The following is a 17,304-nucleotide window of genomic DNA, read 5'->3' on the forward strand; positions in this document are numbered from 1 at the left end:
ACCCGACAGTATGGAGGCCACGGCGGCGATGATGAAGGACACAATGACCCCCGGCCCGGCCATCTCCTTGGCAACCAGCCCGGAGACGACATACATCCCCGTGCCGACGCAGCTGCCCACGCCCAGCGACACCAGGTCCACGGTGGACAGCACCCGCGCCAGCCGGGTCCCGTGGGCGCCGGTGCCCGACGTGGCCGAGTCCAACATGGACTCCACCGGCTTGGTCCTCAGGACGCGGGACGCGAAGGTGTTCCATGCCGCCCCCCACTGCACCCTGCGAGGGTCCAGCTTGCCCGCCAGGCCGCTCATACTGAGGGCAAAGGTCAAGGGTCAGAGTCAAAGGGAAGCAGAAGAGTGGGAAGTTACTGGCTTTCTGGCACTCTCCTCGCTCTTTACTCTCTTTTTTCTGTGCAAACGGAGGCGTTGAGCACCGTGGAAGAGGCGCTATTCCTAATCCAGATGATGGAAGGGTGAGATTAAAGAGAAGATAGGATTTTTGTCTTGACCCCTGTCCTTCCTTTTGCGGTTATCTCTCGCTCTCTTGTCCCGGTTTAGTGGAAGGCCATGTTATTTTTTCCCCACATGGTGAGAGTGATCGTTATCTGCAAAAAAGAAAAAAAAAAAAAAAAAGGCGGGAGGATTTATTTCAGAAGCATTTCACAGTACATCGCGTTTCATTGTTCATATGACACAATGCTAATTTTTGAGTACACACACCAAGGCGCAGAAGCCCAAAGCAAGGGGTGTATTACAGATTCAACCACAAACGAGGCGTACCTGAATGAGGAGGCAGCTAATTAACAGTCCTCTCCCCACAGCCCTGTTGCTATAGTGACCAAGCTCATTAGCAATGGCAGCAGACGCCAAATCACTCTCTTTCTTGTGTCTGTGTGCTTGTGTGTGTGAGAGAGAGAGAGCAGTATTTATGTAGTCATATGCACATTCTAATTTAATTCTGTGGATTCTAATAAACTGTTTATGTATGTATGTGTGTGTATTGCCTCTGTATTGTGTATACTTATGTAAATGTGTGCATAAATACGAATGCGTTAGCTGTATTTGCTGTGTGTATGTGCAGCTTCTTTCAACACATGAAGATCCAGACAGCGTTGCAGTGATTTCTTTGTGTCGACACCTTAACACTGTGTGTGCTGCAACTTTCCCGCTAGTCTTCAGCACTTCCTGAGGTCAGGAGAAATGAACGGAAGTAACCTGGGCTGCTCTGCTGATGCTGCATATACAGACATACAGTACAGGCCATCTGGGCCATACTTGCAGGATACAGCAGACTCGCTTAGTGATGCTATAAATCTGTCTCTATGCCTGTTAGCGTTACAGAGATTTTAATTCTGACCATTCCCGGTCTGTTGACAATAGAGAGAGAAAAATATGTCAAAGTCAACATGGCTAACAGGCTAACATAAATATGAAATAGATGTTTACATTTGGTTCGCAGACAATCTAAAAATATGTGGTTTGGAAGCTGCGATCAGAGGGACGAGTGTGTACCCAGCGTGTTGCTTTTGTTTACCCTCGCCTCTCCGTGTGTGTCTGCAGATTTACACTGCCGCTAGCCAGCCGAAAGCTGTGTATGTACAAATTTTACTTTCATCGTAACTGACCGCTGACTTTCTTCCCTTATGTTTAGAAAAGACTTCCTCGCCCCGGCGTGACAGTACTGAAAATGCTCTGTAAAATGTCAGAAATGTGTGGGCATTAATTGGAGAGATATTTGCAGCAGAGTGGTAAACAGGAGAGACTTGGAACTGTAATTGAACATAGATCTAATACTCAAAATGATCAGTGCTGCAATAATGGAAATATCAGAGACCTGGACCTGGAGATTACTATATAGCAAATTATTAGAATGGTTATTTGTTAAGTTTTAGGTTTTACTACTGATAGCTCATATACAATACTGATTAAAAAGCTGCAGCGGCTTTATTGTACTTTTTCTTTTACGGCTTTTCTACAGTGACTTCAATGTCATGAGTAGCAGCGTGATAAGAGGTGCTATTGAAAAGAGGGCTATTATAGTCATCATGACAATTGCAGTACAATCCCCTTTTCTCTCTCTCTTTCTCTCTCTCTCTCTCTCTCTCTCTCTCTCCCTCTCTCTCTCCCTCCCTCCCTCCCTCAGAAGAGGGAGTTAGGCAAACCACTTACCTGCAGTGAACTAACACCCAGCACACCATTCAACCACTTTGAACAACAAGCGCACACGTTATTGGACAAACACTCACTAACACACACACACACAACACACACATTTGCCTCTCCGCTAGGAACCACTTAAATGGGGACTGCAATTACCCGGCTGTGGGGCTGCTATTGTTGCTGCATTAAGTGTGTGCGCTGTTAGAAAAAAAGCTCAGGAAGTGATTTTATCTATGTGTGTGTGTGTGTTTAATGGTGAGTGACTGGTGGGGCCTGAGGCATCGCTGTGTGTCACCTGTCACAAAGCCTAGTCACACGTGTCGCTATGGTTACACACTAATACAACTTCTCTGGGAGCAGGAAAGCTGGGAGAGAGAGAGGGGATGACATGTGACATGGGTCATGAACTGGATTCAAACTCACAATGTTGCAAGGATATGATATGCGAGTTGAAAAAATTGGCTTAAGTCACTACTTTGGCACAGTAGACATTCAATCCTTCATCTAATTCAAGAGCTTTTGGCTTTAATAAAAAAAAAACAGCCTTCTATCATGATAGCAGGGACAAGACTCTCATGTTTGTGATGCAAAAATACTTTATTCAGCATTGGACTATCCAAATATAGTGTGACCACTGATACCTCTAACACACTGATTGTATTTTTTATCCAAAATCAAAAGATCAGCTCCTTCTACTCCTACTTGTAGACAGACAGTATAACTGTTTAGAAATTAAAGATTGTAGATGAAAAGGACTGCAACAAAAGAAACCATTTCTTACATCAATACCTGTATTTTCCTCTGTCATCTTCAGATCCACATACACACCCACCCTCACACACACATACAGACTCACATATACACAAACAAACACGCAAACAGAGTCAAACATCAACACACATATCCACGCACACAGACACACACGTACACAATCAGTACCGATCAATATTTTCTCATATGAGGAGAGCAACAGTGTGTGTGTGTGTGTGTGTGTGTGTGTGTGTGTGTGTGTGTGCACGAGGAGGAGAGGAGAAGATGAAGGGATTAGGAGGAAGGGATGAGGAGGATGAGCTGACTGAAAAACAGCAAATCTGTTTTTCATTAGAGCACCGTGCATTGATCCTCTGGTCGTTGTGGCAGAGGAGGTTATGTATGGCTCCGTCAATAAGTGTGTGTGTGTGTGTGTGTGTGTGTGTGTGTGTGTGTGTGTGTGGCATACCCAGACAAACCTTAACTGGTTTAATTGGAGACAGTGACTGCTATGCACGTATCCAATCACATTCAACGGAACTCAAAAACATGACAGCCCGGGACAGAAATAGGTTCTGTTTGTGATTGTTTGCCCGTGTTCATGTATATGTTTATGGAGTGTGTCTAGTGCAAAATACTAGACAGACACACACACACACACACACACACAGCATTCCATATTGCAAATCAAATCAAGCAGCCTATTTTTCAAAAGGACTATTACGTTTTATTATTCTCTGGCTGGTTTCATTGATGCTGACCACCACCTGCCCTGTGGTGAGCGTACATTATTGGAACAACAATAGATCAACAACACAGAACTGCACAAAGCTCTGAGGAAGCAGGTGCTGCAGCTGCTGCTTTGTGCTGGGAAATAGTCTTTCATTTATTCAGTGTATCAGTTCTCCTTAGGATTAGAGTTCATGACTGTTCGAGTAATTTGGACTTTCAACCCTTGAGTTAAGAAAGTATCCCTAACACGGACGAAACTGTCATCATCATCAACATCATCATCATCATCATCATCATCATCATCATCATCATTATTATCATCCTCTCCTTCAGGACTGCAGTGGCCAAACCAGGCTAGTTTTTCAGGTTCATTACTTTACTGCCATTATCTCAATTTTGTGAATACAATAATTAGGAGTGTGAATTGTGAGGCTAGTATTTCTAAGTAGACATATTGTATCACAAAACTCAGATCATCCCCTGCACCTGACAGTAAAACTAAATATATAAATAAAACATAATTTGAGTTTCACCCTGCACCATCCCAGACAGACAGAGACAGGCAGAGTGCTCTTTGTCTGAGCCTTTATATGCAACACAAATCAAACTGCCGGTGGCTAAGTTAGCTGCTGAATTATTGAATAGAGCGTGGGCTCATGCAATAAATTTTAACTTTATTCAAACAGATAGCCATGGAATTACCTATATTGCTTTCATGTTTGAGAAATTGAATTACAAAGGGGAAGAGACAACAGCCAAGACACTGTGCCTAAAAGTCGAAGGGTTGCTGGTTCAATACCGACACTCCACTTTTCTAAATGAGGGCAGCTAACCCCCATGTATTTGTACCAGCAACAATGGGTATTGGAAACTAGCTAACATCGGCTAAAACACTGTAATATAACACAGCAGGCAAAATGTCAGTATGGTTGTGTCTGTTATTGGAAATATAAGCGCATATGTGAACAAAACAGCATGAAAATGAAACCAGCAAAGCAAAATAAAGGAAAACGAGTGATAGCAGGGTGAAAAAATGTCGTTATTTATAGTTTGCCTTTATTTCCCTCTGTGTGTGAGCGATATGCTGCTGTTATGTTTGCAGCGGCCCGGTCTCACACCGACAGACAGTGAGCAGCTGTAATAGAATTTCTAATAGGACCTTTCTCCAATATCCACAGCAGTAAACAAACACGGCCCATTATCTGCTCTGCTGGACTGTTGCTGTCTCTAGAGATCGATAGCCGATCTCCCATCATCATCAGCATCAGCACCACCAGCACTAGCATCTTAGCGTTAGCGTGCTTCCTCTCCGGCTAATCAAGCTGTCAGAGCATCCATCCTCGGGTCTAATCAGCCGTGACTAAGCCAATGTCTGTGTCTCCGCCCCCGCCTGCGTCTGAATTACTGGATGAATAACCTGATTGAGCTTTCATTGCCTCTAAGAGCCGCGCCGTCTTAATAAAGCTAAGAGCCCCCTCTGATTCAGTCGAATGCAACCTGGCAACCGGCCGGCCCTGGCCCCGTTCTGAGCGGGTCACAGACAGAACGGGAAGCAGCTAACTCATCATCGTTCAGTAGAATACCTGAGTCAGGGAAAACACTCTCTCTCTCTCTCTGTTTTGTATTCCTCTCTCTCTCTCTCTCTCTCTCTCTCTCTAAGAGAAAAAACCCTGCTGTTAATGAGTAAGCGGGCCAAGTTTTTTGCCAAAATGACAGTTTTAAGTCACGCTGAATCAAGCTGTTTCTGAGTCTGCCTTTCTCTCTATTTGTATGTCTGTTTGTCTGCCTGCCTATAGCAATTCCTGCCTAGCAGTTTGCCGGCCTGTCTGTCTGACTGACTGACTGACTGACTGACTGTCTGTCTGCTTGTCTGTCAGTCTGTGTTTTTGATCTATGAGCGAGAAAGAGAAGGATGAAGGGAAGTCTACTGCGGCTGCTGCCTCAAAGTACAAGCAGGAGCGTCAACGCATCTCTGGGGAAGGGCAATGTTACATAACCAGGCTGGTGTGTGTGTGTGTGTGTGTGTGTGTGTGTGTTTGAGTGTGAGGGTGAAAGTGAACTAGCAAGATAGAAGGAAAACACAGAGAGAAAAGAGTGAGAGATTGTGTGAAAGACAAATAACAAGTGAGAAAATGAGTGAGAAAGTGTGTACAACTCATGTTTGTGAGTGTGTGTGTGTGTGTGTGTGTGTGTGTGTGTGTGTGTTCCACTCGAGTGCTTCAGTGTAAAGATTTATGATTTACAGTGGCTGGCAACTCGCTGTGCCAGCCACTATGGAGTATTACACACCAGTCCTTAGTGCAGCGTCCAGACTACAGTCTACTCTGATCTCTTAAACACAGTACTATCAATCAGTATGATTGATCTACATTATACTTACTCATTTTAATAGAGCTAGTTCCAATTCAACAAGCCGTGCTGTTGAATATAGTCTAATATTATATGAAAAAACCTGGAGTGCATAGTAACCTCACTATTTCCAGTTCAACAAGCTTTTATTTTGAATGTGTTCTACTTTTACGTCAAAGAACCCGCAGTAACTGTGTTAACGTTTAACAACATGACTCATCAGCTCTATATATACACAACGGTCTTAACTGAATTTCCTCCAAAGCAACACGCTTTAATGACACAGAAAACCATTTCTGCTGTTTGCTGTTGATATTATATCCATTAAAAACACACATTATCCAGGCGGCTGAGGCGTCTCAGGGACACCAAACAGTAATTGGGCTGGTTATAGACTGGAGATATGATCAAACTGAATTTCCCGTGCTTCACTGACTTAGCTGGCTGACTGTGGCTAATTGGCTTGGTTGACTGGACACTGTATCCCCATGTCACAAGCCTAATGTATCAGAGTTGCAAAGGCAAAAGCGTAAAAAAATATCGGGCCACGGTCTACATTTGATGTATAAATAGATAACTGTCATGGCCACCTGCCTGGCTGACTGGTTGGCTGACTGGTCAGTCACAGCTCCAACATCCCTGTCCATTTAAAGACCCCAAGAAATGTCATCTTTACTTCCTTGATTTGATGCATCCATGAGGTCATGCATGAAAGATACTCTGTTTTCCGTTGGCGTTAATTTCCAACAGGCGCCTCCACCGTCAAAAAAAGACAGTCAAAAAATGCTCCAACATCAGAAAGTAAAAGTAATGGGAGTTCATTTCACGGGGACTTTAAAGTCTCAGACCGGGACGCTATTGGGACTGGTTTTAGACTAGAGGTATAAACACAAAACTGTGACGTTACCATCGGCTTCACTGAGTCGGCTGCCCGATCGGCTCGCTAATTTACTGACTGATTCATTGGTTGATTCACTGCGGCTGACTGGCTGTCTTGATGATTCACTAGTTGGCTGAATGTCCAGCTGCATCCCCGTCTCTCTAGCCTATTAGAGTTGGAGCCTTAGAGCTTAACTCCATTAGGCCATTTTCGACCTGAACCCTATTTTCCAATCTCTCTTTCGTCACACCGATCGATTCTGATAAAAGTCTCGTCATCTTGCTTGTCTGGGTACACAGCTCTCCAATACAGTCCTAATGGGCCAAAGGACAAAAAAGTACCCAAAGCTTGTCTTTAACTTATTGACACTCACTCTGTCATAAGACATGTATACAGTATATTGAATTTTCAGTTTATCCATGATCCCACTTTCAGCATTTATTTTGCACTACTTCACGCTGTGGAGGCACACAAGAAATGTCATTGCACCCTGTTGAGTGATGAGGCAGCGAGTGGAGAGAAAGCTGCAGCCATTCAGCAGAGAGTAAACAACAAACCGGTAAAGCAATGGCCAAGGTAGCATCGAAACCATATGAGAAAGGCATGACTGACTAGATAAGTTTCATTTACATCTTCTTACCGACAGATCTCATTACAGTGCGAGTGATCAGTGTGCTGAAAAAGATGCTTTAGGTGCTGTTGGGGTTATTTTTGGAGTATCCATTGTCCCTATAGGACTGCATTGGAGAGCAGTGGCAAGACGTTAAGTAGCTCTATAGTGAAGCAATTGACAAGATTTTGGTCGGAATGATCGGCGTGATCCAAAAAGATAGGAAAATGGTCATATGAAGCTTAGAATATATTGGGTCTCAGTCTAGATTTGACATATAAATAGACAGCTGTCATGGCTGATGGCCCTGGCTGATTGGCTGACTGACTGGTCAATAACAGCTCCAACACCCCTGTCTGTCTAACCTGCTGTCATGCCCATCCATTTAGCTCAGTGTCTCAGAGATCGACACTATTACAACCGGTTCTAGACAAGTAGAAACACAAAACTGTGATGTTACTCAGCTTCACCCAATTGGCTGTCCGACTGGTTTACTAATTTACTGACTGGCTGGCTGATTTGTTGCCTGGCTGACTGGCCTGAAGCTTTTGAGCCTGGATTTGTGGCACAGGAATAAGAAATAAACAGAAATAATAAATAAATAAATAAATAGGAAACAAATCTGACAGCCATCTGCACCTGTCTGTCTGTCCCTGTCTGTTTAGGGTGTATATCGTCCCTATCTGTCAAAAGTTTTAAAGATGGAGACTAATGGCACTGGTTGCAGGCTAGAGATATACAAACACAAATTCCTCTGCATGCCTGGCCCGGCTGTCTGTCAGCCAGCCTGATTCAACGACTGGCTGCCTGATTCACTGACAGTCTGTGGCCTGCTGCATCCCCATCTATCCTGGCCTAATGCAGCACAGTGGGAGCCTCAAGCTTAAAACACACTGCAGGTTCCAGACTGCAATATAAATTAAAAAAAAACCCAACTGTGTCCCTCCCTCTGGCTCCCTGGCTAACAAGCCAGCCACATCCCTGACATCCCTATCTGTGCAGCCTTAAGCTGAAAAGACATCAGGGTGGTTTCACACACACAGGCTAAGCCCAGGTCTAGACTACCCAGATATGTCAATAGAAATCTCCATTAAAGATGCAATTTAGTCAAACTGGGCTTCTGGTTCCAGACTTTAGGTATAAACAACTGTGATATCCCTCTGGCTAGTTGTTCGACTTGGCACATCCCTAAAGACTAAGAAATATGGGTAACACTCAGAGATAATGGAGAAAGGCAATTTTGCCAGCGGTTACCAAAGATTTAATTTTTTTTTTCCCACTGCTAAGCCCCATCCCTGCTGCAGGCAGTATTGTCCTTCTATTGCCTGGGAGAGCTTCCTATATATCACTGCATTAAAAAACCCTTTTGCCTGGTCCTTAATAACAGACACCTCTTCCCGATCCGCCTGTCTTGTGTTTAGGCTGACTCAGGGAAAATACATCACTACGCCATCAGAGCCGCATATCTATCTCTCTGCCATCACCTCTCTCTAACCCTCGCTTCCGCTCTCGTTTCTCCATCACTCTCCCAGTCCCTCTCTTATAGTGGGGAGAGATTTCTGTCAGTTGTGCCACCAGACGAGTGCAGTGTCTATCGTGCGCAGTTTTCACTTCACTGCAACAGTCCACCGACAGCAGATGGTCTTTTTCGTTTCATCGATTGGACCGTCAGCCTTTTCTCCACTCGACTCTCATGTGTACGTCTCCCTCTCCCCTCTCTGTCCATCTCTGTTTCTCTCTTTCTCTCTCTCACTTGTAGCTCTTCACCATGGCAACCATATGGCTAAACTCTCTGAACTCCACTGTTTTGGCCCATCAACAACTCTTTTCCTTCCCTCCCAGTGTCTGAGAGGTGACGGTCAGGTGAGGCACCACAGGTGATTTGGTGAAATACTTACCCTTACTTTCTTTCTTCATACTTCATAAATGCAGTTCATAAATGCAGTCACTTTTTGTAGTGTGATGTTGACATATGAAACTGAAGCCATATCTTGTGATTAACATACACATTACAACATATTTTTTCTGGGTTGGTCAGAATGTTTTTAATTTTTTAAAATAACTCAACATGGCAATTTCATTTGTCTACTGTTTGGTTTTTAATGACTTGGCGCCTAGAAGTAATTCATGTATTGTCAAGGTGAATATACGCAAAATTTATTTTATATTTAGTGAATCTTTGGATCTTATCAAAGAAGAACAGACAAAAAAATATATATTTTTAATGATATGGGGAACCAAAATTTACATTGTTGTCTGTGGTACCTGGTATTAATATTAGGCTTAATATTGGCCCAGTTTTGTGCATGAGGAGCGCCTTATACTGTATCATGCACTGTCAATGAATGAGTTTGAAGGCTGTAATTTTGTTTTCTGCTCACACTCTTTCTCTTTATAGTTTCAATTTTGGAGAAAGTAATAAAATCCTTGAAGGTCAGCTGGTCTTAAAAAATAATAGTGGAGCACTTGGTATCGGTGAAGGTCAGATGTACCGAGAAAAGAGTACAAGCATAACAACCATAATTAAAGCGGAATCTTTTCAATTATTAATTAATGATCAAGTGTCTCAATCAATCCCACCATATAAAGAGAGAGGAAGGTGCCATTAGAGCATTTGGGTCTGGTTTAGTTTATCACTGTAAATCTATTTTTCTACTGCTTAGCCAAAACTGTCAATGCCAAAACTATCGATGTGGGATATACTGAAGATTGGTACTTCTTGTCAGAAAGCGCTCAAAGTTAAAAGAGAAAAGGAAAGGTGACGAAGGAGAAGAAGTGAAGGTAAAAGCCAGAAGAGACCTACAGTATGTTTATGCAAAACTAGTGATGTACCTGTAGGGAAACAGACACAGTCACAGATCCTTAACAGAGATCAGATTACATTGTAATGATAATGATGAAGGCCGCCTCCCACACACTAACCCTCCAGTCTCTCTCTCTCTCTCTCTCTCTCTCTCTCTCTCTCTCTCTCTCCTTTCTCTCTCTGTAGTGGCTGTTGGCCCAACAAGCAGAGGGGTGTGTGTGCTGTTGACAGAGATAAAGGAAATAATGCAGCGTTTGTGTGTGTGTGTGTGTGTGTGTGTGTGTGTGGTTCTGATTGTATTAGCCTTTATGCGCAAGCAGGTTCACTGACGTCAGTGCAGAGCAGCATGCCATGGAGAGAGGATGGTGGGGGGCCATTCTGCCATTCATAAATATAAAGTCTCTGTGGTGTGTGTGTGTGTGTGTGTGTGTGTGTGTGTGTGTGTTTGTCTGCTGCATGAGTCACACCTATATTTTACAATAAAGGCTGGGTAATGACATCACTGCATATGCAAACCCTTCATTTGCCACAAACTATTCTTTAATGAATGATTCTTCCACACAGGCAGATACACACACACACACACACACACACACACACACACACACACACACACGCACACCATCTTTCAAAAAGAACCTCGATCTCTCTCTCTCCTCTCGCTCTCTCTTACACACACACATACACACACATACACACACTCACTCAGCCACCATTATATCAAGTGGAGATGAGTGAGATGCCAGTATAGAAACCCTGCAGTTCAACACAGTTACATTATTTGTACTTTAACTGTGTATTTTGTATGTATTTTGGAGCTTCCTCTGCAATAATTTGACATGGGATTTAACTGTGGGTTCAAATGCACTGACTGAAGATTAGAGTCAAATTTAACTCAGCATGTATCTCCATATGAGTTCATGAGGGTGAACCACCAATACTGATACAGTAGTTAGTGAGCTTTCTTTTTTATGCCTGTTTATTATTATTATTACGCGTATACTACTTTCTCAGTGAGTACACACATGCTTATTATTAGCCATAATACACATGACTGCATTCGTTGCTGTCATTTTGGGAACTCTGTCACAACCATAATCACAGTAAAGAACGCCTCCTCGGGTATTATTGCGATACTGTACTGTATGTTCTGCATGAGTGAAAAAGTGAAAAAAGTAGAAAATATCACTTTGGTGAAGAGGCAGTCATCCAACGACAGATATCTTGGGGGCTGTGCGTATGAGTGTGTGTGTGTCTAGGAGGGATATGGAGGAGGACAAACTCTAGTTACCAAATTGGCCAGTTACGTAATCTTCTTTTTCTTATTGTTCTTGTTCTTCCTCCTCTTCATCATCATCATCATCTTCTTCTACTTCTTCTTCTTTTTGTACGTATTGACATCCATTGTTTTGGCTAGAATGGTTATCGACTGATCTATTGGTTCTGGCACTTCATTGTCTGTCTAGCCAATATGGATTTGCCATTTGGTTCTCTATTGAGGGAAAAGGATAGAATCTATCCTTTTGTGAACACTGTCCTCATGTATTTTCAAAACTAAGCTATCTACCACTACAAACATAAAAAAGGGTTATTTTTCACACTGCAGGCACCCCTAACATCAAAGCAACTCAGTCTTCATTTTGGTATTGCACCATTATACAGAAGATACAACACTGTTCCCAATGAGTCATGCAAAAACCTCCCTACTGTTTTTGTTGGTTTGGTATTTCAAACAGCTAATGGGGAGAATCTGAGGTGGGCCAGAATTCATAGCACATTTCTTAATGGCTAGGGAGAAACTGAAGAGTTTTCAGTGTTTCCAAAATGTTATACATCCAATTTTTTAAAATTAAATGATTGCCTGAATTTAATCATTCCATATCATCATACCAATATAGATACTCCAGTCTGCAAAAGTGTTCTAATTTAATAAACCAAGGACTTCAATTACCTACTGTGCTTTAATATTTAGTATTTAGTATTACTTGTTTTAATTTTGTGCTATTAATCATTTTGTTAGACAAGGTGTCATTATTTTTCTATCGTGGAAATCCCATTTCGGAGCAAAACCCCTCAGCTGGAGCATGCATACACGATCTCCATCTAAAACTGACTGAATTAAAATGGAAATCAAGGCATTTTTTTATTGCAGCCGTCTCTTATGGAAAATAATAGGCACCTGTTGAGCGCTGACATGGCCGTCAAGTTTCAGAGGACTAGCAAGTGCTTTATTGATGACTGTTTTCAGTACCACGGACAGCACTTCATCACAACTGAGTATGAGGGATGAAGAAAGAGAATTAATTAAAGAGAAAAAAAAGAGGCAAGACCTTATGTCAGAGAGCGAGAGAGAGGGGGAGAGAGAGAGAGAGAGAGAGAGAGAGAGAGAGGGAGAGAGAGAGAGAGAGAGAGAGAGAGATCTGGCCATGTCATTAGGGATTAGCCCAGTTCCAAAGCTCGAGGCTTTCAGTGTCTGAGTGCTCTCGTCCTCAGAGTCACACACACACACACACACACACACACACACACACACACAGACCCACAGAATATCTCCTCACTGTTTGTGTGTAGCTGTGGGGCTGCATGCATGAGAGAGAGAGAGAGGGAGAGAGAGAGAGAGAGAGAGAGAGAGAGATAGAGAGATAGATAGATAGATAGATAAATAGATAGATAGATAGATAGATAGATAGAGATGCTTGTTGTTGAAACTGAATTGAAATCAGTGTTTCTTCATGCTACAGAGCAGAATGTGAGCCACAGTAAAGAGACAGACGGGATGCGATAATGATCAGGATCTTTCTCCATATCAGACACATCTCACACACAAAAGAGGCTTCTGCACATGCTCACACCTCTTTAGAGCAGCATGAGGACTCGCCACAGCATAGAAACTCTGTACCTAATGCTCTACCATAGCATCACAAACCTCTCCTCTCCTCTCCTCTCCTCTCCTCTCCTGAGCATAAAGACAATAAGTCTCATCATGGCATCTCTATGTTTCTCTCTCCTCTCCCCCTCCCTCTCTCTCTCTCTCTCTCTCTCTCTCTCTATCTCTCACACACACAAACAAACACACAGAGTCAAATAATAGCAACAACCATTTCTAAACATTATGATCTGTCGCGGACTCACCAGCAGAAACACTTTGGCGATTAATTTAAACGTCCCACCCTCCTCGGCGCTTCCCAGTCGGGTCCCAGCCGCACCTCTCTCCCTCTCTCTCTCTCACTCTCTCTCTCTCTCTCTCTCTCTCTGCTCTCGACCCTCCAACGTATCCTGCTGCAGCTCTAGTCCGGTGGGAGAAGCGACACCCGCCCTAAACTCTCTCTCTTCCTCTCTCTTTCTCACGCATAGACACGCACCGTGCAGGTGAGCCGTACCACCCTAACACACACAGGAAGGAAGCATTTCCCAACATTCCCCGTTCACTCCGCGGAGTCACTAAGCATCACCTTTACGAGGGCGCGCGGTATCAGCCGCGTTATGCGCCATCGCTCATAAAAAAAAGCCCACAAAGAAAGACAACAAAGAGGGAGGAGGAGGGGGGGGGGGGGGGGGGGGGGGGTGAGGTGGGGGTAGCCGAAGGAGGGAAAGATGGAGGGATGATCGAGAAGGAGAGGACGGGAGGATGAGAGAGAAAAGAAGAGGAGGAAGAAGAAGAGAAAAACACTCACTGTGACCCGGGCGGATTAAAGGATGCCCATGTCGGATGCTGCAGTCAGTCACCAGCATCAGCAGCAGCATCTCCGGGCTGCACGGCACATCACCGGGAGACAGCGCGGTGGGCGGGAGGGATGGAGGTGGGAGGGGAGGCGGTTGGAGGGGGCTGATGATGTAAAAAGCTTTAAATCATTCAGCAGCCCGCTGCACACCACGTGACCGCCGACACCGTGTATTATTCATCCGGTATGCTTCCTGATCGCCCTCGACCGGCCAGAAGACACCGAGCTGACCGGCCAAATAATCCGCCGTCCTGCACGTGATTTTCGCTGCTCCAACGAAAAATCACTATAATATTCCTACAATATTCCGATAATTACTTAGCCTACTTCATGGTATTTTTATCTCGACTGGTATTAGCCTACTATAATACTGTTGAGACTTATCACCTTTGCTGTGGTATTTGTGTCCTTAATTCTATTTTATGATTATCATGTCTTTCATGTCGGTTGTTTAGGGATAAAGGAGTCAATGGGGGATCTACAGCCTAGTTTTATTTCCATAAATGGGATAAGCAGTAAGCACATTTTCTATATTTTACAGAAGTGAGTTTGATTTTTATTCATGTGCTGCAGTCAAGTGACACATTGAAGCTGCAATCCAGAATTGATTTTGACAAATGCATTTTAGGTCTTACACAGATTTTTCAAGAGTTCAGCATAAACATGGAAAAAGAGCTTTTGGCAACTTTCATCACTCATGTTAGCTAATAGTACAGAGCTGTTTACCTCCATGTTTGTTACCAACAAAGACAAACCTTTTACAGGCTCATAATGCATGTGACTGTTGTGGGAGTTTCCTGTAATAAAAGAGACTTGGAGAGTAGAGTTGTCTTTCTGTCGTCTTTATTGCTTGCAAGCAAGGCACAAGATGTTCACTCATCAAGTGTGTGGAACAAAAAGGCGCAAAACAGTAGTTTGCCTGCAGTATTAAACGGTGAAATCCAGTCTGCAAAAGGGGCTGGACCACATTCATCAGAAGTGCTAAGATAACAGTTTTGGTGTCTCACAAAAGACCAGTTCAGCAAGATCCTCAAGGCCCAATTACTGAAGACAAGAGACTCCATTCAACTAAGAAATGGCATCATGCTTGATACATGATGAATAGAATGGCCAGGTTCCAGAGGTAAAAGATTTCCTGTGCAAACAAGGACCAATTCAACTAGCCACTATCTTATCTGTCTCAGGTCAGGTCAAAGGCATGAGAGAAGTGCTGAACAGCAGTTTGTAAATTTCCACACAGAGATGAGCTCTCATAATAATACAAAGAGAGTACAGTACAGATATTAAAGACATAGAATGGTATATATATTATAATTTCCACTACAACTGTAACTGTAGAAAATAAGAAAATAATGGAACAAATGAATTTTCATGAATAAAAAAGAAAAAGATAATTACAAGTCCATGTGCTACTACTCTCATTGACTGCGTTTACATGGACTTGAGTATCCCGGTTATGATCGGGTTTTTGAAGTATCCCGTTTTTGTGTTTGCGCATGTAAACATCATATCCCGATTTCAGAAACCTGGATAAGCCCTTATCCCGGTTTTGAGAAACCCGATTATGCTAGCTGGAGTACTCCGAAAGAAACCGGGATACTGTTGCATGTATACATCTTATCCCGGTTTCCGACCGCTGCCGACTACCTGCGCAGGCTTCAGCCGAGTGACGTAACAGAAAAACACAAACAATGGCGGCAACGAGAGCGTCTCACTTCTGGAGCGATGAGGAAGCGGAGCTTTGTCTTTCGGTGATGAAAGAATTAAATATACTTGGCAGTTTAGATGGGAGAAAGCATCGAAATGCTGACCTATTCAAGTCTGTAGTATACAGACTACAGGACGCCGGTTTCCCAACACGTACAGTGGAGCAAGTCAGGTCATGGTGGAAAATACTAAAGAAACATTACTACGTGGCCAAACATCAAAACAAAACAGTCAAATTAATTTAAGGTTAACAGTTACAGAGGAATATCAGATTAACGATTTTAAAAACGTCACAGGCGCCTGCGCAAATAGCATGCAGTAATCAGTAACCGGGATACTAGTATTTATCATGTATACGAGGATATGAATAACCAGTTTTCTCTGTGTTCCATGTAAATGCCATATCCCGAATATGATCAAAACCGGGATAAGCCTCATAACCGGGATACTCAAGTCCATGTAAACGCAGTCATTATCTCATCTCAGTGAAAATGTCAGCTCCACATGCAGGGATACTTACATGATTTCAGGTACACACTTCAGATAATTTCTTTTGGTTAGTCCTCCATTAGTCATAACTGAGGTTAGTAATGATTGAGGTTAGTGATGGACCACATATTGTTCTTTCATACTATTCCATGACTCACCTGTGGAGTGAATGCATCATTTCAGCATTATTCTCCCACCTGACCATGTAATTTGTCTGGTAATTGCTTTACAGCCACTGAGGAGATCAATAGGTTGGAGCATTACCACAAAAAGCCGCAGCAACAAATCATTCTCCCCCATGCAAAGTGGGTGGTATAGGTCACATAGGACATGTCTGTCAAACACAATAATGTCAATTTCGTCACTGCTATAGACAGCTATTGGACGTTTTCAAGGCATGTGACATTTTCCACAGATGCAGAAGACTCGAGGGGGATTTGAAGCGCCATGCAGCGTTGGTGCTTAATGTCAAGGGAGGAGAACGACTCCCTACCAGCCACCATTCATTTCCATGGGCTGTGGCAGTGAGAGCGGTGTAAAGGCCTGTTGCTGAATTATTAAGCCTGCGCTGTTCTCTGATCAAATATTCAGCAGATGGCCATGTTATTTGCCATAGATAGCCTATTTATGTCAGCCGCATTGTGAGTGTGTGTGTGTGAGAGAGAGAGAAAAAGAGAGAGAGAGACTGTGCATGTGTGTGTGTGTGTGTGTTTCACTGCTCACCCTTCCCACTGAATAAGCAGGGCGGGCCAACTCGCCTAAAGGAGCTACCAGCACAGCCTAAAATAATTCCATCTGTAGTTTCAGCGGAGTGTTTTAGAGTCACATGGGTGTAACGGCTGTTCCAGAGGCTTTTCCACCTCTGGGAGAAACACTGGTGCGTGTGTTCACTCATCCACTCTGACAGGCGGTGCCTTTACGCCAGTGTAGCTAGGTTAGAACCGGGCTTGTCTGAGCTAAAAGCGCACCCTCCGGTTCGGCTATTCAAAGCTACTCCATCTAATCCCTGCTCTTGCTGTCATACGTTTGTCCCGGCAGCATGTGTGGCTCCATCCTGCCTTCCCATCCTTGTTGTTGTGAGGAAATGAGATATCCAGCATTTGAA

General features: G+C 43.5%; 1 protein-coding gene across 1 annotated transcript in view; it reads right to left on the reverse strand.

Annotated features, from left to right (window-relative positions):
• Positions 1–309, reverse strand: part of slc7a14a (solute carrier family 7 member 14a) — a 12,436-nt gene extending 12,127 nt beyond the window's left edge. The window contains exon 1 of the mRNA XM_071911576.2: positions 3–309. Coding sequence (XP_071767677.2) covers positions 3–309 — 307 coding nt within the window. The remainder of the gene's footprint in view (positions 1–2) is intronic.
• Positions 310–17,304: the final 16,995 nt, after the last annotated feature.

The sequence above is a fragment of the Centroberyx gerrardi genome, chromosome 17 (genome assembly GCF_048128805.1).
Source record: "Centroberyx gerrardi isolate f3 chromosome 17, fCenGer3.hap1.cur.20231027, whole genome shotgun sequence".
Taxonomy (NCBI): domain Eukaryota; kingdom Metazoa; phylum Chordata; class Actinopteri; order Beryciformes; family Berycidae; genus Centroberyx; species Centroberyx gerrardi.